General features: G+C 45.4%; 2 protein-coding genes across 2 annotated transcripts in view; one reads left to right on the top strand and one right to left on the bottom strand.

Annotated features, from left to right (window-relative positions):
- CTNNA1 (catenin alpha 1) overlaps positions 1 to 26,367 on the bottom strand; it is a 116,435-nt gene that overhangs the window by 40,877 nt on the left and 49,191 nt on the right. The window contains exons 8-9 of the mRNA XM_084215978.1: positions 7,272 to 7,352; positions 6,350 to 6,502 (exon numbers count right to left, since the gene is read on the bottom strand). Of these exons, the coding sequence (XP_084072104.1) occupies positions 6,350 to 6,502; positions 7,272 to 7,352 (234 nt within the window). The remainder of the gene's footprint in view (positions 1 to 6,349; positions 6,503 to 7,271; positions 7,353 to 26,367) is intronic.
- Positions 15,015 to 16,929, top strand: LRRTM2 (leucine rich repeat transmembrane neuronal 2; the record flags this gene model as incomplete). The annotated part of the gene is made up of 2 exons (XM_084215985.1): positions 15,015 to 15,044; positions 15,328 to 16,929. 2 exons carry the CDS (start codon positions 15,015 to 15,017, stop codon positions 16,927 to 16,929), a joined length of 1,632 nt encoding a protein of 543 aa, XP_084072111.1.

Raw genomic sequence — 26,367 nt, 5'->3', positions numbered from 1 at the left:
GCCACATCTATAAAAAACTTTACCCAAAAAGCCACTTAAAAATGCAGTTGGAATTAAGACTTAAATATCTGGAAAATAAAAGGACTCTATTGCTTTTCAGCTACCTCTGAAGACATCATGTCAACACCACCTAAACCCAACTGTTCTCACACTTCCTGACCTCTTTTACACATTTCCCTTTCCAAAAAGCTTCTGTTTCCAAAGGAACAAGGAACAGAGCAAACACAGGGCAGTTTCTAGTGGAATAAAAAGCACATTAATATCTCCCAAACCCCAAACTCATTCAACTCCAAATTCTACCCCCTCCACACGTGCCTTGGCCCAGATGTGCAGAGGAAGTCGCAGCAAGGTGACTGTCCCTGTGGCTGAGGTGTGGCAGAAATGCCTCCCCTCCACGAGTAGCAGCAAACCACGAGGATTTCCAAAGAGAAAAACATCTCCAGACAGCCCAATGGCTGCCCAGATTTGTGGGGATTCAATCCCTTCATCCCTCCCCTCAGTTTCACTGTCATGGCTTGCCCATGAGCACTTAAAATGAAATCTGGACAGAAAGATTACCCTGAAGTCTCTTATTCCTCTTCCAACATAATTTTTAAACTCTACCAGCATCCTACAGACCCTTTCATACATTATTTGGTGTAGCATTAGAAGATTGGCCTCAAAAAATAACCTTACAAGAACAGAAGTTATCCTATTAAAAGGTCACTTGCCTTTACTTATGTATGATGTATTAAATTTGTATATCCAGTTTTGCTGAAAAATGTAGGAACATTTTTCTGCTGAGGCTTCCCTGCTTTTCTGATTATGAATGTAAGGAAAGCATGTTCTACGAGAAGAATTTAATTTATTTATGAATTAGTTGACTAATAAAATGAACTTACAAGGAAAGTGCATTGGCTGTTGAAGAGTGTCAGACTTTAGAGGGCACATTAGAGTTACACTGGTCATTTATTGGAGACATTAGTTTTAAATTGCTGCCAAGGCTATCTATAGACAAATTACGGAAAACGTGCTTGTGCTTTGGAAGAGACATTTTGCTCATTTTGATCCCCGTTTTAAATGGGAAATAACTCTGCCTCTTTTCTCCAGATCACAGTGCAAGGACATTTCCCTTGTAATACAAAATTACCTTAAAAATAAAAGCAATAAAAGGCAAACCTGAGTTGGCAGATATTTTTCCCTCTGTAAATGAGAGTACTGGAAAAATAGGTGCTGAAGTACCCTGGTAATGACCCTAGTCTGGAAAATGCTAGGTTTTGAGATTTAATAAAATTCAGAAAAACACTCCAAGTCAATATCTGAGTTGGGTGCCAAGTGCTTGTCTTGTTCCCCAGGAACCTCAGCCCTGCCTGGCAGCACTGACTGACCCCTGAGCTGGCAGGCAGGAGCGGAGAGCATTGCAGGAATGAACAAAGCCACCTCCAGAGAGGTTTGGAAAACTCAGTGGAACCTCTGGAAATCAGGTGGCTGATAGACACTAAGGATAATCTTGTCAGAGCAGATTAACTTCTGGATCTGCTGGATTCTTCCATTCCATGCTTTGTTTGCAATACATGCTGCTTAAGTCATATAAAATCACTTTACCTGGCCATGCCCAGGTAAGTGACAATGAACAGGGAACAGCCAAGACCTTCACTGTGCTTCCAAAATACAGTTTTTATTTTAAATCCAAGCTATGTTTTATCCACTTCACGTTTTAAAAAGCCTTTCACATGTAAAAAACCTGCAGCTGCTAAGACTCTCCCAAGAACACACAGGCTGCAAGTCTGAGCAAATCAGGATAATTGCAAGAAAAATGTAGCAAGTGTGCAAGGCTTCAGGCTTTGGGAGAGGGGTATTTTTAGATTTTAGACTGAAGAATGACTCCAGGACATCGGGCTAGACAGTGAGGGCAACAGAAGGGGGAAATGTCAGAGCAAGAGGCTACAGAAAGCTTATGGAGCTGCAAGTGCCCAAATGTGATTCTTTCCAAGCAAATAAATTTGCCGTCTGCATCTGTTCATGGGTTTCACTGAAAATGAGAAAATCATCACTCCATATGCAAGATGCAACCCAGTGCATTAAAAAAAGGCACAGAGCACTCTTTTCAGATAAATTAAAGCAATTAGAAAAAAAAAAATCAATGCTTATGAAACACCATTGAGAGCTTTTGCCTCCTTGGTCTTACCAATATTTCTCTTGGTCAGAAGAAAACTTAAAAATAAAATTTACTTTGAGAAAAATGCTTGACACAGGGGTAGTGGGTTCCCGAGGAAGAAGAGATCATTTGTTCTTTTTAAGGAATTACAAAGATATTACAAATGTATTCTCCAAAATATTCTTCAGCAAGCAAACTGGAGGATTTTAACCCAGACACTCTCCTTTATTTACCTTTTGTTTCCTAACCTCTCAATGTCTGAAAAACTTTTCCATTAAAACTACACAGAGTTACACTGTGTCACAGTCTAACCAGGGACAAATTGACAAGCTAATTTTTACTTTTCTAAAGCATTCAACAGCATAGCAAAGGTTTCTGTTTAACATGTCTGGCTTTCTCCCTGTGCAGGAGCAGCCCAAGCATCCCCGGGGAGCAGCACAAAGGCAGCTCAGCACAAACACCGCTCAAAGGCTGGCAGGGACAAAGAGCCAGCGTGGAGCTGGGTGACATCACTGCCCATGGGCACCACTGCAGGACAGCCCTGGCCCCCAGGCAGGAACAGGCACTCCAAGGATGCCAGGGCCAAGCTGTCCTTCCTCAAGAGCAAAGTCAGGTTGGAGAGCCAAGGCTGCCTCACCCAGTGGGATAAAACACTGGAATGGAGTTAGCAGTTCACAATCTGCAGATTGGGAAGACTTCCATAGTTTACAAATGAATTTAACTTTTTGTTAGGCTGGTTCCACAAATGCTGTTCTTTCTGTTATTCTTGTGTGTTACATTGAAATTGGCTTCTCAATTCCTGAATTAAACTCCTTTAACCAAATCCAGCCAGAGTTAATGGTCTGTTAGCACAGAGCAATTTTGAAAGCTATCTTTGAAACGTATTATTCAACTGAGACAAGGCTCATTCTACTCTTTTACTATTCCTCAGTTTTCAAAGGCAGGATAAAAGGGTTAGGATTTTACTACGTGGGAAACAAATTAGATGGGAGCCCTTTGGGATGCTCTTGGTATGGGTTCTCTACAAGACACAGACCCAGCAGGCAAATCAGCTTTTTGTGGTTATTGCACCTTTTGGTCAAATTTGGCTGCCTGGGCATTAGGAACCACAAAAGCAGAGAGTGCTGTGCTGCCAAGAAGGGAACATTTCAAAACGAAATTACCCAAATCATGTGCTTGCATCTCTTTATGGGTACTTGGAGGGCCCATAAACAGCTCTGCACTGCAGGAGCAAGAACTCCCTGTGCTCAGCCAGGACAGAACCAGCACTGCCACTCCTGTCTGGCCAACACCTGCCACAGTTTAGTGTGAAAAATGAAATAAAGTAAATCTATCTCATTATATATCTCTCAGGGGCTGGTTCACTGCCTCCTCCAGCTCACAGACTCAGGGGCATTAAAACAAGGTGCAAACCCTCCCAGCAATGCAGTGGGGATGTGCTGAGCTCCCCAGGGCAGAGCAGGATCTCCTGTACATTTCCTGTATCCATTAAGCACCAAAGGGAAGGAAGGGAAGAAGGGCAATGCTCCACTCTACACCCAAACCACAGGAGCCTGTCAGGGCACGATACAGCACAGCTCCAGCCAGTGCTGCAGCTGTTGGGCACATTTGCTGTCCTGAGTCGCCCAGCAGCACATGTGAGGGCAGTTCTGATAAAATCCCTGCACACTCATCTCCCCTGAAAGCAGTAGAAGCAACCACTGCCCATCTCACCAGGCAAAAAAAAAAAAACCAACTTCAGCTCTGCTCTTACACAAGCTTTTGTTGTTTCTCCTGAGCTTCCTGCCCAAGAGCAGAACCACGAGGGAATTGGCAAACATCCTTCTCCATTCTGGCAGAGGCACAAGACATTTCAAATGCAACCCACCCCAACCCATCCCCCTGCACAGTGAATCTGACATCTCATACGATGCTGGTGGCTCTCCTGCCCCTCAGGACAAAGGGTCTGCAGGAGCACTATTCCCTTCTGTACAAGCTAAGTGTATATATTAATCCATCTCCATTCAGGGAAGAGGTTTATAAACCATCTACATCATGCTACACTACAACTACAGTTACATTTCAGACAGCAAAAGCAATAACCAAGCCTTCAAAAAACTGTGGCAACAGCATATCATTTTAGCAGAAGCTTTTGATGTCAGTCAAAAATATTGCTGAATGTCTACTTTCAGGGGAATAGTCCTTGGAAGACAAGAGAGTCTGGCTGCACAGAGGCTCTGGAAAACTCCTGTGCAGCCTGGCCTTTGCACACCAGGTAGGGCCAGTGCCAGTGAGGATGGAACTGTGGCTGCTCCAGTGGGACATGGCTTCCAGGGGACAGGGAGAAAGGGCTCACCTGGCAAGGGCTGGGGAGAAGCTCAGGGACAGAGCAGCACAATTACTCCTTTTAATTATGCCAATAAATTCCACACATCTGCTGAGGAGGTAGCAGAACTCTGGTAGAAGAGGCACTGCTATTGTTACATGATTCAACTTCTACTGTAAACAAGCCCTAAAAATAATTTTCTAGATAAATCAGGCTTGCAACATGAAGAAGGGAGGCTTTAGAGCAAACCCACTTCAAAGTGTTCCCAAGGCTGTATCCTGCTGCCAAGGCAGGGCACAGCAGCCCTGCCTTCCTTCCACATGCTGCTTTGCAGAACAACGTCAGTTACTTAAAATTTAGATTAGAATAACTTTGCAGCTCTAGGAGGACAGCATTGATGCTGAAACATGACAAGCCAAAAGAGAAAAATGGATGCCTTGAAGGAATTAAAGATTGTCATTGCTTAGACAGCAGCTCTAAAGAGCTGGACGAACTTCAGGCACCCTGGACTATGGGCCAGCTGCAAAGTGCACTCAGAACCCTACCAAAAATACATTGTGCAAGTCAGAAGCTACTTTTACTGATGTCTGATCAGTCTTATTCTTGAGCAATTTAAATGTGCCTAGCTGTGTGAGTATTCCCCACAAGCCTTGGAGACACATGGACCCTGCTATCAAACAGAGACACCGAGAGAGCAGAACCACATGAAGCAGCCTGGGACTGTTCCCAGGGAGCTGCTGAGGTTCAGCACAACCAGCCAGAGCCTCAAAGCACAGAAGAGCACAGGAGGAGTTTTTGACACTTATTCCTAGTGGCATGTTTCCCCAACAACACCTATAGCTGTTTGTTCCGTGCCATTCAGCATCAGCTGGCACAGAACTCTCACGCGACGGCGGCGGCGAGGGGCCCAGAGTCCCGAGGTGGATCCATGAACAGGGCAGGCTCTGCTGCTGCTCTCTGCAGACACCACCCATGGAAACTGCTCCCCTCAGCAGGGCACAAACAACTCTGAGAGCAACTTCCTGACAGGAGGAGCAGCCAGGTGAGGGTCAGTTTTCTCCCAGGTAATGAGTGAGAAGACAAGAGGGAACGGCCTCAGGCTGGGCCAGGCAGGCTCAGGGAGGGCACCAGGAGGAATTTCCCCATGGAAAGGGTGCTCGGGGATTGGGAGGGGCTGCCCAGGGGGGTTTGGAATCCCCATCCCTGGAGGTGTCCCAGGAACACCTGGAGGTGGCACTGAGTGCTCTGGGCTGGGGACAAGGTGGGGATCAGGCACAGCTTGGACTCAATTGGCTGGCAGGGATTTTCCAACTTCAGTGATCCTGGGATTCCAGTTAAGACACACTGGTCCCATTTAATCAGGTTTTCCCCCCAGTCAGAGCTCGGCTCTGTAGTTCCATCAGCTGGAGAGCCTTTGAGTTTTCCTTACAGAGGAGTGGCAGGGATCAGTTGTGCTGTCACTCCAAGTGTTCTGTTTGCTCTTTACAAACACACGAGCAGCTCTTCATTCTGAAAGCCTTCACACAAAAGGCCTGTTTATATTCAGTGGGATTTGACTGGAAAGAAAACCCCTCCAGGCTTCAAAACAATGGGTCAAACTGTCCAGCAGGACAATCATGCCCTGGTCTCCCTTACTCCAACTGACCCCCTCCAAGTAACAAAACCTTTATCATGTACTCTCATTGTAATATCCACAACTACAGGGGTTATTTAACAGCTCCTTCTGATAAGCTTATGTTTTCAATTATTTAAATATTAAATTGTGTTTAAATTCATTCAAATAAAATTTTAAAAGGAAATTTATTACAGAATTTGCTTTGTGCTTCAGCAGAACTGAAAAACCTGTTTTGCCTAGTCTTCCCTTAATTTAACTAGCAACAATTAAATTTTAATTTGTACCATCTTACCTCAATCAATTTGTTGGCATGTTCACGGAAAACCTGGGCATATTCTTTAACTTCTTTTTCATTCCCATTCTTGGCAGCTTCAATCAATACTAAAAGAGGAACATTTGTTTCCAGAAAAGAGTCTGAAACGTGGTCCATAACAGCTTTGCGGAGCTAAAATAAAAGTAAAAAAATGAGTTATTCTTCAGTAGTGTTCCACTGCTGTTTCCCCCTTACTGTATTAATACGTACAGCTTAAACTGCTTTTGTCATTGATCCTTTTTCCTTTGTGTGACCAAGGCTTTCCCTGCACTAAGTCTTGTCTACAGACTTTTTGCTTCAATTTAAATGAAATCTCCTTAAAAAATGGATTAGTTATAGAAGTGCAAGTCACCAGTTTGGCCACAAATATTGATTTAGCAGCTCATATTGGTTTTGTCTGAGTAAATTTGCTGCTTTCCCTCAGCTGATTAAACAACACACTGATTTAACTTTTTTATTTTTCTGCTAGAATAAAAACATTTTTCAACAAACCTGATCCATATTCTCACTTACTCAAAAATGGGAATATATTGTTTTAAAACCAAACAGACAAAAAGCTGATGCTACATAAATACAGTTCTCAAATAAAATAGGTTGAGATGAACACCACCAGGACGATAAAATATCACTGATTATCTTCAAAGTCCACCAAGTAAAAGTTGTTTTTTGGGGGGCTTTGTTGGGTTTTTTTAATCTCTCTTGCCATGAGGATGATTAAAACTCCAACATCTGTATCACACAGTTAACAGGGAATTAAGAGGGATTTACATTCCCACCCCATGCATCCCACTGGAAGCTTCTGGCCTCTAATTCACTAGGAACAAATGCCCAGGAACAAATCCCCAGCAGGCAGCACTGCACTCCTGTGTCTCAGCCAGCACCACCTCTGACCATCCCTCACCTGCCTGCGCAGGTCTCTGGTCTTCTTGGTCATTTTATCAATGGCAGAGTTCAGGGCATCGCTTCTTTCCTTGCGGCCAGCCTGGAAAACAGCAGACAAAGAGGTAAACAGGTATTCAGGGTCTCAGAGTTTCATGTCAAATGTATGGTAAGCTTCTGTTTCTATTTTTGAGGTTTATGGAGTGATTCTGCACATGGGCAGTAGAATCTCCACCTCCCCCATAAGGCAATCACTGCTCCCTGCACACCCCACCCCAGGGATCACACAACACTGCTCCTGAGCAGGCAGTCAAAAGCCCAGAATCAAAAGTCAAATCCTTAAAAACCATTTGTTGGTTAAGAAATTCAAAGTGAGTAAAATTTCAAGTGAGTCTCCAGGCCCACCCATGGGGAGCTGCCAAGGTTTGATCCTGCACGTTTCGCCTGAGTTCTGTTGTTAGAGAGGCCAAAGGGCCAAGCAGCAGGGGCAGCTTCCCTTTTCATCAGACACTGGGTCAAAAATACCCTCACTTCTAACAAATTAAGAGTCAGATAAGACAGTGGTGGTGGTCTGGTTTTGCTGGGAGATTTTTCTCTTTAATATAGCTTATATTAGGGTTTCAAAACACACTTTATTCAACCACAATCCAATTTCTGAAGTCCTAAGCAACAATCAATATAATTATCCAGTTGAGAAGAAAAACCATTTAGCAGTGCTGCAGTGAGTGTATGCCAGGTATCAATTCTCCAGGTGACAGGCTGGTGTGAAATATCTGGATGAACAGCCTTGAATCTAAAACATCAAGTCCACTCTACAGCAGAAATAAAAAATGGGGGGGGAGGGAGTTAGGATGCTGTAATGTCATTATAGTGTAATGAATTATTGAAGATTTGTCACCGCCACGATCAAGTTATTTGATTCTCATCACAAAAGGTAACTGAAAACTGACTGGAGCTAAACCCAGGAGCTTGTTGTGACACTGCCAAACCTGCAGCAGCCCCAGCACTGGCCCCCTCTTTGCTCTATATTCAAAAATCAAAGCTGAAGGCTCTAAATAAAGTGAAGATTAATGCACTGATTTACCCAACACTTTGCTGCTGCCCTGCTCAGAGGATATGACGGACAAGACTCCCTGAGCAATGGCTCTGCCCCTGGCATGCTGGTGGCAGCAGGCAAGGCTGGCACCTGCGGGGAACAGGGGGACAGTGACCCCAGAAGCTGCCACCAGGCACTGCCCCAGCCACAAGCTGCTCCAAGACACCCACCTGCAGTGGCAGCTGCTTCACCCCTGTTTACCCGCGGCAACGTGATCATTTTACTGAACCCACAGCACCCTCCCCACACACTGGGTTTTTTTCCCGGGAATATGTTTGGATCTAAGATATATGCTCATCTATTATGCAGAAAGCCAAACATTCAGCTGTTCCAAGAAGTGCCATTTTACTTCTCCCCGGGTGCTCCCACATTACCATTTTAACAAGAAGCAGGAGCAGGGATTTGAGGCGATACCACCCATCAATTCCACTTTGCTGTCCCCGGCTTCACAGCCCACAGCCTCGGTGCACAGCACCAGATGCCTTTTGGATGAGAGGAAAACCAAGAGATGGCCTCCACTAATGGATCACTATGCAAAACACCCCAACAAAGCACATTAAAGCCTGAGCAGCACTGATTTCTCACTGCTGATCCATTCTTATGAAACTACACCACATCCTAGCACAGAAAAAGCTGTAGAATCCAACCCCACTAGATTTCAGGAAGGCAGCTCCAGTTTATTTCCACCTTGCTGCTATGCATAAGTTTTAGTACAGAAGCTTGTCAAGAGCATGACCAGAATTTACTTCAGAAGGCTGCAGGATGAAGCACCCTGCTAATTTAGCTCTGGTGATTTAGCACATGGAGTCACTAATTGGGATCCTTTGTCAGGGCTGAGTGGGGGCAGAGCAGGACAGACCCAGGACACCTCAGTGGATACACAAACCCTGCTGCCACTGACATCTAAAACCATCACAGTCAATTCCAACCATGGTCCTGGAGACAACAATGTCAAGTTTTGCCCAGCTGAAGTTTCCTGACCTTTTTCCCCCCTGCATAATAAATACTGTGGTGCCAAACAAACCCCATTAGGACCTGGTGGAACACATGAAGACCTGCACAGCCCATGGCAGCAGAAACCCTCGTGGGCACAGAAACATGCTGAGGATCAGCCCTGACCACAGCCCTGTCACTTTGTCCAGGCTGCCACACAAGTCGAAAATTTTACCCATTGGTTCCACCCTACAGTTGGGCTTGTCCACCAAAAGTCCTGTTTGAGCTGGGCTCCCTCTCTCAACTAATAAATTGTGTTTTAAAGGCTCCAAGTGCCAGTTTAGCTCTTTTGGGTAATATGTTCCACTAACCAATTAGCCTGACCATTAAAAACTGGTCCTCATGTCTAGTGTGAACCTTCACTGAGGAGCCAGCTAATGACCCGGCAGCACAAGGCAGCCCAGCCAGCAGCTCCTGCTATCCATGGGATTAGGAGGACTCACAAGAGTGAAGCCCAAATATTCAGATTTCTAACAGGATTTTTAGATATTCAGCACAAAACTCTGCTGAGGGAATCACAAACCCTGCAGCCAGCGAGCAGCTAATAGATTCAGTAGATTTAATAGGGTCATGCTGACCATGTCAATCATTCTGCAGTATGCTATCCCAACTCTGACCAGTATCATGGATAATAAATTTAGCCACGGTGCAAATTTACTTTAAATTAAATCAGATCTTTATCAAAGAGGATAGAATTGATGTTCAAAATTGCTCGTTACCCCCACTCCCTCCACCTCTGCTCTTCCCCCACCATTGCTGCTCCCCTTGCAGAGCTCCACAAATGTTCCCTGTAACATCCCTGCGGTCCCAGCTCACACCACCACCCCCAGAGGGGACTCTTTTAATGCTCAAAGCAAAGAAAGGGGATTTGTACACAGGGAGGGGAGCAGAATCACCATTTCTGTCACAAAGCCTTCCTGCTGTAGGTGTGTCATCTGAATTCAAACAAGCAAAAGACAGACCCAGGCTTTTCCTATAGCTATGGAGGTTAAAATCTAATTTATAGAGGCACAGGAGCATGGCAGTGGCGGTGCATTCCACCAGCATCAACAGAGCATGTCCTGTAACCAGCTACTCAAAGATACATTTTTGTAACTAAATATCACAAATATCAGCTGTTAATCTTAAAGGTCCATCATCAGTTTGGGTTAAACTGAGCTCACTGAGGTATTGAGGTCCTGCTCAGCACCACCTCACACCATCCCTGCAGAGCCCACCATGCCCCCTCCCCAAATCAGCACCCAGCTGTAAGCCAGATACACCACTGCTGAGAGCCACCACTGTCCCACCTTCACACCCCACACAACCACCAGAAAGGATGGCTGGCAGAGAGGTTTCTGCTTCAGGTGTCTGGGAATTGACTCCTGGGCTGTCAGTACAACAGGCAGCATCCTGGTTAATGATGGGGCTGAGTAAGTTCCACGTGAGTGCTTGGCACACCTTCCTGTGGGCAGGCGGTGTGTCACTGTGTGTCACTGTGCCACCTCTGGGCTCCGCAGCCAGGGGACACCGAACATCAGTGCCTGGGTGCATTCTGTCCCACGCTTGGTTTTGCCCTGCCACCCAGCCTAATTCCGTGTCTGGAGGATAACCACGCACAGCCCTCCATCACTGTGACAGCAGGGCTGCCAACCGGTTCCAGCCAGAACGGGGCTGATCCGGGGCCAGCAGCGTGAGCACTGAGGGGTGACCACACCAATTCCAGCAGTGTTTTAAATCCAAGGGCAGGAAGCAGGACTGTGCCCTGGTTTGCTGCAGGAAGGAGTCTCCCACAGCCAGCCACAGCTCAGCCCAGCAAATGGGCTGCATGGCATCGTCTGGGCTTCAGCAAGAACCTGGGTGACAATAAAGCTTCCTGCACGGTCCCCCTGCCCAGCTGGCCATGCCACAGCACTGCCACCCTGACATCCTTCCCCACGGACAGGCTGCACCACAGAGAGGGGAAGGGTGGCTCCTGCACTCACCCTGGTACAAGGAGGAATTACAACCGGTGCCAGGTGCAGAGAGCTGCCAGACAGGGAGGTGACAGCCACCACGCTATGCCACCACACGTGCACTTTGCTCCCGTGAAGACAAGGCCACCCAGCCTTCAGTGCCCATCCATCCCACTGCCCTGCCCCAAAGGACTCTGCAGCTGGCCTGAAGCCCTGGGCACATCTCTGCTGCTGGGTCACCTCCAACAAGCCTTTGTCCTGTGTGTCCCCTCCTAGGGCTCAGTGCTTCCACGGCAGCAAATCCAAGTGACAGAGCGCACATGGTGACACTCCAGCCACACCCCTGCTCACCTCCTGCCTCACAGCCCTGTGACACAGCACAAACACAACCTTCTGGCCAAAGAGCAGCAAATCCTCCCATGGTCCCCGAGGTGCTAACGCCCAGCAACAATTCCCCCGGCCACTCCTGCAGGCAGGAAGGAGGGTGAGCTGGCAGTGCCACACACCTGCTGCAGTCTCACCTGCAGCTCCAGGCCCCCAGCACAGCAAAGTTATGCAGCCCCCACATCTCCATCCAGTAAAATTAGCTTGTATGTTGTTCTTAATACACTAGGAAGGCTTCCACAAGATGTCAGCCTAACTAAATGACAACGCTCGCCTCAGGGTGCAATTCTACTTTCCCGGCGCATGGGTTTAGCAGCAGAACCAGTTGTGCTGCTGCTCCAGGAGCGGGGTAGGTGAGAAGCCCTCAAACCCCTTGGTCCTAGCAAGCTTATTCCTGCCAATTTCTCTGTCCACATTGCATATGAGGGTTCAGGCTGCCATAAAGTTCCTGCTGTGGCAGAAGTGCCCAGGTGGTATCATGGTTTTTCATGCTGGGCAATGAGTATTCAGGCTCAGAAGAAATGCATTTGCATGAGTTTTCTGGGGGTTTATTCCCAGTCTGTTGCACCCTGACAGCCCAGGCAGCTCCCAAGGAACAATATAAATGTTACTGCAGTGTTCCAGACTTCGGAGACTGAGATGCACACTTGAGGTAATAACTGTTATTTCACAGCAAGTGCACATAAAAACATGTTTTGCTAAGAAAAGCGCCCATAAAGTTCGTGTTAACAGTTTCCTAAACAGGAAACTCGCTGGCAAGGTGCTAAATAGCCCTTGTTTGGTTAAGGGCCAAAGAACGGAGAGCTTCAGAAAAGGAGCAACTCACCGTGTTTGAACATTAACTCTTAACTCTGTGCCAAATTACACAATCTTAACGTGGGAGGAACCTACCAGCAGATATTGATGCAAAAAAGCAAAATGTTTCCAACGATACCTAATTTCAGTCTCCTGGTGAGAGGGAAAGAGCTGACAGTTGACCTCAAATTATACCCTTTGGAATGCTGCTGTGAACTGTTATGGTAACATATTGAAATGTTATTAAAACCAACACCTCGGATGAGGGTGCTGCACAGAGCTGCTCCAAGAACCTTCTGCAGGTCCTGCAGAGCCGAGGTTCTGTTGGACAGCTGGAGCTGAGCCTGAGCTCTTCGTACCCTGAACATTAAACAAGAAGAATCTCTTTAAATAGGTTTATGTAATTTCTTTGCATGGATTTCTTTCACACTAGAGCAAATGTGAAAACATTTATTATGGCAGAGCAATTTAAGAAATTTATCTAACATTTCCTTATTTGCTTAATATTAAAGAATTTTACTTTCCTGATGGGTTCAGGGTAGGGTTTATTTGTTTTGCTTTAGCTTTTTTCAGTTTTTTGAGATTTTATTCTTGTGCATTCATGTTCTCCATCCCTTTACTTTCCATTCATTGCTCCCCTCGAGTCTGCCCATCCCAGAAAGGAAGCACCAGAGGCAGTGTCACCATTCCACCACAGGACAGCCAAGGGAGAAGCAGGCAGAGAAGAGCAGGTCTTGGTTTAAGCAAGGACCTCCAAGGAACCAAAGCAAGGAACCAACACTTAATAACAAAGGTAAACAGCCATTTTATTTTAAACCCTTCTTTTGACACAATTCATCTTGCTCCATCATCATGGGAAATTTGTTGTTCTCAGCTCATTCCAGATCTTGGAGGTTAGAGGTGATACCTCACTGCTACACAGCAAACATTTTCAAGTGCCTCCACTACATTATTGCTTTATATTTCAAGGAAAAAAAATTTAAAAGCTTATCCAAGTTGCCTGGAGCAGGAAACCGGCATCCCCCTGCTGTACCCACATCGAGCTATGACCAAAGCAGTGGCTCCAAAGGCTTTACCTGCACATGCATCCTAAAATCATATAAAAATGTAAATCGAACCTGGTCATTTACCTTTCAGTACCAGCTGTCCCAGAGGAGAGGTTGCTCTGAATAATGGGGCAATGAACCTTTAAAGCAAGCAAACAGCCCTAAGAGAGCCCACTGTCCTCCTCCCGGCTGTGTGTGCATGCTCCAGCCAGAGCCCAGCGGGGCTGGAGAGCACACACAGCCCTGCAGGGCACAGCTCTGCAGCCCTAAACCCACAGGATAACTGTTACAGACCCACCCTGCAGCCAGGGGCTCCTGGAGGCGTCCCCCCTCTCTGAGGGGACACACAGCAGCAGGACATTGTGGGTGACCACAAGGAAGCCCTCGCACCACTCTGAGCCCAGACTGGAGATGTCAATCTCACCATTTCTGCCCTGCACTCCAGTGCCCAGGGAAAAGCAAGTATAAAAGCCACCGTTTGGGAGGAGAAAATAGATTTTCTAGTTTCATAACCGCACACTGTCAAGCTGGATTCCAATTAAATTTTTCCTGTGCCCTAACGCAAGCTTTGCTTTTTCCAGAAATTTCTCCTGGCTTGAAGCGCTTGCCCCTGTGCCCTGCACCCGGGCTGTACTTCCTGACACTCCTGCTCCAGCTCCAGCACTGCTCTCTGCACTTCTGCAGGGACCACAGTTGCACACAGCTGTCACACAGAGCTCTGAGCTGCCCAATCCCTCTCACCTCCATGAAAGCCGGTGCTGACCAGCATCCTCTATTCAAACTCTGCGCATTTTGCATCTAAAAGTTCCTTTCATGCAGGGAGATTTAGCAGAAAAGTAAGAGCAGGCGGCACTCGGGCACTTCCATCCGCAGCTCTGTGCTGCTTTTAACCCCAGCTGAGCAGAGCCGGCGCAGATGTGGGGGGAGCAGGGTGCTGCGAGTCCCTCCTGCTCCTTCTCTCGTGGGGACGAAGGACTCCTGCCGCTGGATTTTTCCCCCTCTATCAGTGGTCTTTAACATGATCACAGCATGCAGCACAATGCTTTAAAACAGCAAAGCTTCTGGAAAACCCAAACAAAAGGAACGTCACCAGGTGACGTCAGCCTATATAGAGCCCTGTGTGGTCGCAGCGCATAAGCAAATCCATTCTTGTACCGCTTCCCTGAAAAGCTTTTCAGTAAATGCACTCATGCTACTACAGGAGCTTCTCTCAGCAATAAGCCACCCATCTGCCATCAACAAGTTAGGACTAAAGGAAGCCACAGCTGCGGAAAAGGAAAACGTGAGCTTCAATTAACCAGCTGAGCAGCCACGGAGGACGAAAACTTGTATTAAGATTTAAAAATTGCAGACCTGTCAGAGGAGATCAAGGCAGCAATTTCAAAAGGAATATTCCAAGAGAGCATCGTGGATTTTGCACTAATATCAAAGGACACCAAATCCAGTCAATTATTCAAGGCTGTCTTACATTAGAGCCTTTCACAGACTCACGGCGTTGAGTCTCAAACTACGACTGAATGCACCCTCCAATGTACTCAAAAGAATGGGTAAGTTCCTGCGTTTCTCTGTTCCTTGTATAATGAATGACAGCTCTGCTTTAAAGGAGCAGTTAAGATGCTAAAGCTGATTGCTCTGCACTGAACCTTATGAAAAAAATGTTTTCCGATAGCGCCACTGTAACCCTCCGTAATCGAGATAAAGCCTCCTCCTAAGTGTAATGTCCAAGTATTCGGTTTGTCATAGTAAGTTGTTTTTTGCATTTAGAATTAGCTTGTTGGAAATGCATGGCAATGTTATCTGCAGTGAAATCTTCCACCGTGATATTCCAAGTGTACTGATAAGGCTATCCTATCTTGTTGTTTTCCTAAATTATATTCTGCAGGCTTACATTTCAAGTGGCCATTAGGGGCTCGTATGCTGGCAGCACTATATGCAATGAGTATGGTTTTAAAAATGCTGCCTGCCTTGGGCATGGCTTGTCCACCAAAATGTCGCTGTGAGAAGCTGCTCTTTTACTGTGACTCTCAGGGGTTTCACTCAGTGCCAAACACCACTGAAAAGGGCTCGCTAGGTTTGTCACTGAGGCACAATTATATTTCTGAACTTGAAAGGGATCAATTTGCAAGCTTCAGTCAACTTACTTGGCTTCACTTAGATCATAATCAAATTGCAACAGTCAGAGAAGATTCTTTTCAAGGACTGTATAAACTTAAGGAATTAGTCTTAAGTTCCAACAAAATCTTTCATTTGCCAAACACAACTTTTAGCCAGCTGCTTAACCTGCAGAATTTGGACCTCTCTTTTAATCAGTTATCCTCTCTGCACCCCGAGCTCTTCTACGGCCTTCGCAAGCTACAGACCTTGCACTTGCGATCCAACTCCCTGCGGACCATCCCGGTCCGCCTGTTCTGGGACTGTCGTAGCCTGGAATTCCTGGATTTGAGCACAAACCGCTTGCGAAGTTTGGCTCGCAATGGATTTGCAGGATTAATCAAGCTGAGGGAGCTTCACCTAGAGCACAACCAGCTGACAAAGATTAATTTTGCTCACTTCCTCCGGCTGAGCAGCCTGCACACGCTCTTCTTGCAGTGGAACAAAATTAGCAACTTGACATGTGGGATGGAGTGGACCTGGGGCACCTTAACAAAGCTCGATTTGACTGGAAACGAAATCAAAGCCATTGACCTCACCGTCTTTGAAACTATGCCTAACCTTAAAACCCTCCTCATGGATAACAACAAGCTCACCACTCTGGATTCCAAGATCCTGAGCTCGCTGACATCCCTCACCACCGTGGGCCTCTCCGGCAATCTGTGGGAATGCAGCCCAAAGATCTGCTCCTTGGCCACATGGTTGAGTGGCTTCCAAGGTCGGTGGGAGCACGCCATCCTCTGCCACAGCCCCGACCACACCCAGGGAGAGGATATTCTAGATGCAGTGTATGGCTTTCAGCTTTGCTGGAATTTATCGACTGTGGTTACCCCTGTGGCTACGACGTCGTACACAGCTCCAACTACCGAGTACACGAAAAGAATAAGCTCTTCTCATTTCCATGTGGGAGACAAAGAGATTCCAACTACAGCAGGCATGGTCGTTACCACCGAAGAACAGTTCCCTGAGCCAAACAATGCCATCTTCACGCAGAGGGTAATTACAGGAACAATGGCTTTATTGTTTTCTTTCTTTTTTATCATTTTTATAGTGTTCATCTCCAGGAAGTGCTGCCCTCCCACACTAAGAAGAATTAGGCAGTGCTCAATGATTCAAAACCACAGGCAGCTCCGATCCCAAACACGGCTGCATATGGCCAATATGTCAGACCAAGGACCCTATAACGAGTACGAACCCACCCACGAAGGACCCTTCATCATCATCAATGGCTACGGACAGTGCAAGTGCCAGCAGCTGCCCTATAAAGAATGTGAAGTATAATTCCTACAGCCCATCACAAAGTATATCAGATAAGTAACCTACTTTAAAATTGTAGGGACCTACATCAGATTCTAATTTTTACAAATGTTGACATAAAGCCTAATTTTCCAAGCTACTTAATGGAAACATTGTTTATGGAGTGGTGCAGTATTTTTAAGTTTTTTAAAAAATAAATCCATAATATTTTCAGTGTTAAAGAAGCAATGATTACATTCAACTTGCACTCCTAATGTTTAAAAGTCTAAAAGAGATGCTCACCTCAAACTATGTAAAATGTTTCATGTTATGTAATTATATGACTGTGTGTAAACATTTATACCCGAGTCTCCATATTCTACTTTTTCTACTGCAAACAGTCTGAGGGGAAGGAGACTGGATATCTGTGCAGGGATCTGTGGGGGACGTGCACTCCGTTTGTTCCACTGCAGCTGGAGGATCCCAAACACCGCAGCTGGCTCCGGGCACTTTAAGGGCAGCCCAGGAGGAGGATTTTCCTCCTCTGAGCATTTCACTCCAGTAAGGGAAGGGAGGGAAAACAAAACGAAAAAAAAATAAAGAGCAACAAAGGTCCAGGTGGGAATTTCAGTGCATTGGGGTGAACTAATATGAAATAGTTTTGTTCTGTGCATGTTCATGGCTCAGCTTGCTGAAAGGGACAGCAGGCACAGAAAGGAGCAGTTCACACAGGCACACACACATGGGCACACAGCCCCGGGCAGGATGGGCACACACAGTCCCAAGCAGGATGGGCACACACCCCTCCAAGAGCAGGACAGCCCTCCGTGTGTCCCCAGATTGGCACTGCAGCTTCTTTAGAGAGGCTCAGCATGCTGGCATCGATTGGAAATATTAAGTACATTCAGTCCTCGGCTCCCTGGTTTCACTTGATGATGCTTTTCATGAATTCAGGCTAATTACTTAATGATGATGAACAAACAGCATTTCAGCACCTTTTCATGTGTAAATACCCTTAATGCAAGGTTCTCTTAATTAAAAGCAAATATCAACAGCAAGGTTAAGGAGAAGAAGGAAGGAAGAAAGGAAGGAAGGAAGAAGCCTCTCTTTGTCCCCCTGCTGCCCCCCCAGCTGAGGCTTCCTCTGGCTGGGAAGCTATTTTCATGCACTAACTCCATTGGTTTCTCTGGAGACAGAATTAGCCCCTGTAATAAAAGCTCTCACTTGTCCTCCTCTTCCAAAATTCAAGATAAAAAAAGACCCCTTCTGATAAGTTAGGAGAATATGATTAGTTTATAGAATAGTTCACTGAAAAATGTTTTGTTTCTTACTCGATATGGGACAGAATCTAAACTAGTATGACTTTTTAAAAAATCATATATAAATATATATACACGTACACCTCATTCTAAGGGGTAATTTGGTTTCTTTAGCCAGAAGTACCATATTGCTATTTATACTCTATTATGGAATTATATGTAAATATTTGCAGATCTATGCAGTGATGGTGGTACTCAGATGCCACAAGGGTGGGAGGGTGGGGGGTCTGCAAAGGATTACATTATTTTTAAGTCAACTGCTCAAATATTGCAAACATTCTAACCAAAGCTAAAAGATTCAGAGGGATGGAGAATTATTTTATATATATATACATGTATGTATAACTAAAAAATGTGTTGTGTCCAATGCTGCAGTGTTAAACAATTACCAGCACACCCTGATGAAGAAACTAAATTCCTCACAGTGTTGCCATATTTTGACCAAATCCATAATTACAGTATGCTAATTGTGATGTACTAAACTATCCTGCAAACTTTTGAAACAGAAAAACCACTGCACAAAAATCCGTTTGCTATTTCACTCTGCTTTTCTCTCTGTATTACCACTTAGTGAGGTATTTAGGGTGCAATTATACAACAGTTTGATGTTTTCTTGTGAGATGAATTCGTCCAAGACAATTATAGCAAGATAAGTAACTTCTCGTAAGATTTTACATAAAGGTTTTTCAATTGCTGGCTTTGAAGATATTAATTTGCATCATTTTATTTTACATACAGTGCCCTTAATATAAAACCAATATTTTGTTTACTTTCCTTGACTCTGTACTTTAATGGAAGAGATGATCCAGTGAAGCCTAATGGATTTCCATAGAGATATCTTTGAACTCTTGTTACTGTTAATACTAAGATGAATCCATTTACACCTGTTCTGGGAAATTAATTACTGCTTTTAACTGACTACAAAAAGTCCTGCCGGGTAGGTGGACAAAGAGCAGATATTCTGGATGATTAAATCCCACGTGAGGCAGAAGGCCAGAGCTAAACTGAGAAATACAAACCCATACTGGCCCCCAGGGGTATTTAGCTACTGTAGGAAGATTTGCTTTGCTCCCTCCCATAACTAAGTGCTCACAGCTCTCCCGAGGCCCAGGATGCTGCTCTAGGAGCAGGTGAGTGAGCACTGAGTGGGCATCATTGTCCCTCACCCTGCACTGGCTGGCAAAGGCCAGCTCTAGGAGCCTGGGGAGGAGGCACTTGGGGATGACTTCCACCTACAGCTGCAGGGTACCAGCACAAAGTCATCACAGAGCTTGTTAATTATTCTGGCAACCAAATAATCTGGCTGTGCTGCCATCCCCAGTCAGATGTCACCACTGAACTCAGACAGCCTCAGCTGTGTCTGCAGGAAGCAATCCCAGAAACCCTGGCTGTCAGACAGTTCAAGGGGTACCACCTCAGTCTTCCACATAGGAACAAGAAGTGGCTGCTTGGTGAGGAGCTGAGGTTCCTCCAGAGGAGGTGCTTTCCCAACAGCCCAGCTCTGTCCCACTCCATCTTTATGAGCTTTTAATTCCACCCAGGAAGAACAAAGACAGATCCTCCAGCAATGCTGCATGTAACCCACTTCTCCATCCCTGCCACTCACGGTGATTTTCCAAGCATTAAAGCACTCTTCCAGTGCCTGTCCAAGCCCAGGCACCCAGGCACCCAAGTTTCCACTAGTCCTGAAGTGCTTGGCCTGCAGACAGCAGAGCAGGAGGCCAGCAGGCACAGCCCAGCACCGCTCCCGTTCCCTCTCTGTACTCCACAGCCAGTCTCCCAAATACTGTGGTTTATGTGCGCTATTTCCAAACCCATTTGTCGCCAGGTTCCAGGCATAAGCAAAGCAATTCAGTAAACATTACATTTAGGGTAACAGGTATCATAAAACTCGCAGAATGTCAAACAGCAGCAGTGAAGTCAACTTGAATTCCCTGCGGAGGGACAGCGAGCACCAGGCAGAGCCATCGCTCCGCACAAGGACATAGCCAGAGGCCGTTAATATTTTTTATTTTAAAGTTACTGTCTTCCATTTGCAATTGCTTGTGACTCTTCCAGGCAAGGAGGGGATTGGAATAATTGTGCTACTCAGCAGTCCCTGATTTATTTTGTTGATGGAACAAGAACCACGATGATTTGGTTTAAATTAATCGTATTTCAGTACGAGCGCTGGCTGATGACAGGAGCTTGTTAACCTGCCCTCCCCAAACACCATCTCTGCTGCACAGCCTCGGTTTGTACAGATCCTACACTGCTTACAGGTGCTTCAACACCTCCAGGCACAACCTCAGAGGTCTTTGGGTCTTTTAGAAACAGAATTTCTTGTACTGCTTTTGAGATCCTCATCCCACCCAAGTATCTCCTCAATCCTTGCTGATATCCAGGCAGCTTCCCCTGCTCCTCACCCTCGTGTCAGTGAAATGGAAACCCAGCAGCACAAGTTCAGGTTTTGAGTCATTCTCCTGGAACAGGCTGAATTAATGCTCCCAGTTAGTCTCTCTGCATTAGATCAGTGTTTAAATGCACACAAGTAAAAATGACTCGATGAAGGGTGAAATGGGTGAGTGTTCAGTCTCCAGCTGAAGTACTCCTCTGCACTGAGCTCCCATTCCCTATCAGATGGAAACATAATGAATGCTGCTTCATTGGTGTTTGGTTTTGTTTGTTTCTCCCCCAAGCAGAAATGATCCGATTTTTCAGTGATCAGCCACATGCAAATCTGAGCTTCTGTCCCATTACCCCCTTACAAGACAGGGGCCTATTGCTACCTTGTAAAATCAGAAACATCCTGTGGCTTTAAACCAGAAATCTGCACTACACGCTTATTTTTAATGTGTCTAAGATAATTTCTGTACTACTTTAATGGAAATAAAGTTGATTTAATTTTGTGATCTGTGTAGCTATCAAAATCCATCTGTTCAGACCTATGAAAGTTACCCAGGAGCTGAATTTCATCTTTCTTATGAAGTTTTCCATAAAAATTAAACAAGTTCAGAGGGGGATACAGTATTTCTCCTCCCCCCCAAAAAGGAAACAACAGAAACCAAAGGCAGCAGCTCCTCCCTTCCCACACCTTCCTCCACTGCAAATGTCCCAGATGCTAAAATTGGTGCTGGGCTTTGCTTTTTAAGGCACCACCTTAGCAGGATGCTTAGAGATAATTTCAGAATCAGCTGGAAATTCAGCATTTCACATCTTGTGTAAAAATCTGCCTTGTGAAAGGCATCTAGGGAAAGGTACCAGAAGCTTTGAGGGGTATAGTCAGGCCTTGGATGGGGTGAAACAGCATTGCACACCCCTGTGTAAGCACCAAGAAGCTATGCCTGCCATCTCCCAACCCTTCCTTTGTAAAAAGCCAAACAAAACCCACCCCACCCATTTTTTTTTTTACTAATGAAAACACTAGTAAGTGAACTATTCTACCAGCTTAGCAACCCAAGATTACAGAGAGTCCTAGATGCATTGTGTTTAAATTATGTTTCGAGAGCCAACTTCTGGTGGGAGGGGGTGTGAGTAATGGAGTAAAACAAGTGCAGTGTACAGAAGCATTTTGTTATTAAAATTGTGTATACTGTAAACCTGAATTTGCCTCTTTCTTCCTCCCTTTTCAAGCAGAGGTGCCAAAAGCACACTCTTTCATGGTATGTTATAAGCAGTCTGCAGCCACTGTCCCAAGCAGAAGGGTCAGGTTTGGGCCATTTGAAAGAGTCACAGCAAATCCAACCCCTTCTGCTGTACCACAGTGAGCAGGGCTGCAGGGGCTCTTCCCAAACCCAGCGTCTCCTGACTAACAAAAACTGCATGAAAACCAAACCAAAGCCAAACTCCCGACCCTTGAATAGCTACATCAGGATCAGCACAGGCCTGGCCCAGCCTGGCTCTGCCCCTGAGTGTTTCCTGGGTCCCCAGGTACGCCTCCAGGGTCACCTGTGGGTCACTGTGCCAGCCAGGAGCTGGCATTTCCAACGGGAGCAACCTGCCAGCAGTGTGGCAAGGACAAACAGCCCGTAAGGTTCAGAGGTGTCACACAGTGAGACATCCCATCAGTTCTGAGTCACAGCCCTCCAGGAAGGGTCCCAAAACCACTCCTGGCAGAGGAAGTGTTCTTTACATGAGCTACCACAGCCAGCACAGCATTCAGAGCCACTGTGCCTGAATATCACGGGAAGGATTTCTGGGTTTGAGAAGTGACAAGCTCACAGACACAGCCCAAAAGCCATGATAGAGAACGGAACAAAAGAACGAGTTTCAGGATGTTCCAAGATGATTACATGCACTGAACCACAAGCTAAAATCATTTCAGTAACTAAGCCGTAGCTGCATTTACTTTTTTATCAAAAGGTTTGGCTGGAACAGGTTCTCAAGGGTTTTAAATGTCAGTTGGCAAACTGCCTCTCAAATCCTTCTAATACTTCAAAGCAGCACATGATATATCTATTTTCTTAAACTCTCAGAGACTAATTTTACAAGCAAAAGCATCTCTCAACTACAAACCCAATTGTTCTCACAAGCAAAGGTAACAAACCTCAGAGAAAAAACACTATTCTGAATATATTATGCAAAACTTTAAAATCCAATTAGGAACAAGGAATGTCAACATCACTAGCAACTTACTTTTAAATGTAGGCTCTGTTAAGACAACTGCAAAAAAATTGAGATTCAAGAATTTGACTGGAGACAATTGCACAAATGAACTGACAACTGCAGCACTGAGAAACCCTGGCTCCCTCCTGCAGTGAATGTCCAGGCTAAGGGACAGGATTCAGTGGGAGTGTTCACCCACCACAAAACCCTGATGTCTGTATTTTCTGTAATCTGTTCTTAAAGAGAAGCTTTACAAAATCATTATTACCTAATCCAATTTCATTACCATTAAGATTTTAGGAAATTTTATTATAATGAGGGGTAAAGCTCTATTTGACATAGGAGCCACATGCTCTGGGTCTTAGTTTGGGAGAAATTTTTTTACAGTGAGGGTGGTGAAGCTCTGGGACAGGTTACCCAGAGAGGTGGGGGATGCCCCTTCCCTAGAAACATTCCAGGCCAAGCTGGACATGGCTGTGGGTGACCTGATCTACTTGAAGCTGTTCCTACTCATTGCAGGGGGCCGGACTAGGGTGATTTTAATGGTCCCTTCCCACCCAAACCATTCTGTGATTCTATAAAACAAAAAAATGGCAAGTGTCTCATTAGCACAATCCTGCGTTTGTTTCTGTTACGCACAACTCCAGAGGTCTGGCTGCCAAGGGCACTGACCAAACTCTTCTGGCCTGACAAGTAACCAAACCCTGATTTCAGCTCTTCAGCTGGTTTTAATCCACAAAGTCTATAATTTGACTTTTTTTTTAAGTTTTCTAAAAGGACAAAAGTTAAATACACACAAAAATCATTTAAGCATAAAAACCAGGAGCAAGAAGCTGAACCAAGACCAGAGGGGAACATCCCTTGAGTTAAACCCAATTTCTTCTCCCCAGTATGTAACACAAACACTTGCAGTATGCACACACAAGCAAAATGAAAGGCTATTGATGTTTAAATGAAGTAATCAATCTTTCTTTTATAAAACCAAGGTATTTCTTTTTAATGCCATGGAAGTAACTTCCCTGCTATCCCCAGCACTCTCCTCCCTGTACACTGAATACTCAAGCAAACTGGACACAGAGGAGGTGCTGGTTTTCCTTGCACCCCTCCCTAACCCACAGCGTGGGCAGTGCAGCCGCTGTTTGACAGAGGTGCATCATGCTTTGTACCAGTTAAAAAAATCAGCCATATTTCATGAGAAGTCTTGGAGTAAGTGGAAAAGGTTCATCCATCAAGAAGGTTCTTAAATAATGAATGAGTCATAATTCTTTACAGTCAAAAGCAATTAATTTTCTGTATTGTAATCAGGAGAATAAATCTGAAAAATCCATTCTAATGGCTCTGAATCTGAAGTAGTGTTGCAGCTGAATTTTTAATATTAAAATATAGGAGCAGTGAGGACTTCTGCTGTTTAAACACACAATCTTCTACCAAACAGAACAGCTTTACTGCATATTTAATAGGTAGAACAGGTTTTGTGAGACCACATGAGATTAAAGACAGCATTAGATACAGGAAATGCATTTCAAGCAGAAAGGTCCCTCCAAGATACCTCTTAACTGCATAGCCTGTCATACTAAAATACTTGAAATATCCTTTATGAAGTGTACAAAATATTCAGAAAATCTTGCTGCAAGAAGTAGTTTTACTTACATGTTTGCCAATAGGTAAAAATATTGAGTAGTGTGTTAATGTGGAATCCAACTCAATCCTACAGCAACTGTTCCTATTAGGAAGCATTTGCTCTTTTCCCACTGACTCCTAAATAATCCATCACATATCCAAAACCTCTGCCTCTAAAGCCATGTGCTCTTAGCTGGGACTATCAATTTCTGCCCTCAAATGGATTGCTTCAACCCTAACACCACTTTATGTTTGAATTCTTTTAGAGAACAAACCTGTAAAATTAATAGAGCTCTTAGTAAAGCTAATAATGACACAGTCTGCTAAGGAGTGAGAACATGGGAAAGGGGCAGGGACACAATGCTACAAGTGCAGTTCCATCACTGAAGGCACCACATGGCACTTAACTGGGGGAAAAACATATTCCCTGCACTGCAGCCACTCCCAGCAGCTTTGCTAACAACCTCTCCTTTGAGGAAGGCAAATTTCAGCTGTCCAAGCAGCCCAGCTGCTCCAGAGAGGGGTCATGCACTGAACATCCTCAGCACACACCTATCAAAGGATGAGAGCCAAACCCCCAGGCTGGGAAATCCACCCAGCAGGGCCATGCTGCAAGCCCCCAGGTCTAAGCACACAGCTCTGACTTAAAGAGCAGGAGATATTAAAGCACCACCTCTGCTGTCCTCAGGAGAAGACAACATACTCCAGTAAAGACCTGGAACTACTTATTGATCCCATCCAGCCCTGGAGCACAACATCCCCACACAAACAGCAACAGCTGCTTGAAATTCTGCCTGAATAATTTAAAGGTTAAAGAACTCCTCCTCAAGCTTTCCAGACAGTCCTGAAGAAGGAAATAGCTGGAAATAGATGGAATTTATTCCAGGTAGGACAAACACTGAGCTCAGCATCCAGGGGAGCAGCAGGCCATAGCAGCACAGGAGCTGACCAGAGCACAGGCAGCCACGCTGGGGAGCTCCTAATGACAGCTGGAAGCTCCCTGGGTAGCAAGGGTGTATCTGCAGGGTCCAGGCCCTCAAGAATTCCACAGCCACAGGGCAGGCAGGCAGAGAAAGCCATCTCTAGTTTATATTCTTGTCTGTGGATGACCAGCTTAGCTCTGGGACATCCATTAACAGCACGGCAGCTGTGGAGCTTGGAAGTGAGGGAGCTGAGCTGTGTCTTCTGATGCCTTCTGACTGCAGTTAGCATCCAGAAACTTCCAAAAAGGTTAAAGTTAGACATCTGATTGGGATGAACCAGAAAAAAAAAATTAAAACCAAACAAATGAAAACAAAACCAAAATAAACAAACCAAGCCAGTGAGCTTTGGCAGGTACTGCATCTTTAACATGACACTACACTCCTGAACAGAACACAAATGAGATACTTCTGACAAGTTCCCACAGTCTCTGGTGACTTCTGGGAGATGCATGTTCACCTTCTACTGAACTTTTAGGAGTTGTCTGCTCACCCTTGTCCTGGGTTTCCCAAACCAGGACAAGGCTTAACTGAGCCTATGAAGCATCAGCCTCAATGTCTCATGTGCAATGAGCTCTTGCCAGGTATTCCTCCTGCCAGTGAGTCTCTAGTCCCTGCCAGAGCAAGTCTCTAGACCAGCTACAACACCACCCACAGTTAAACTCAGCAAACACCCAGAGAGCTCACTTTGTAACAACACAACAGCATCAGGACTAAGGAATTCCAGTTATTTACAGACCACTCAGAATACCCTCAGTGCTGGGAGCTGCTGGACAGACCGCAGTGCCTCTTCCATGCCAAGTTTTGGATTAGTCAGCAGTGTAAATATTTGTTGACAAATGTGAAACTTGGCTAAAACCACCGCTTTGTTCCACACCCAAGAGGTGTTTCTGGAATGAATTCCAAGTCCTTGCCCCCCTGCTGCAGCGCTGTCCCTTCCCAGCAGGGCCCAGGCCAGCAGCAGGAGGTTCCTGAGCACA

Source organism: Fringilla coelebs (genome assembly GCF_963513975.1).
Source record: "Fringilla coelebs genome assembly, chromosome: 15".
Taxonomy (NCBI): domain Eukaryota; kingdom Metazoa; phylum Chordata; class Aves; order Passeriformes; family Fringillidae; genus Fringilla; species Fringilla coelebs.
This window is presented reverse-complemented; position numbering and strand designations above follow the sequence as displayed.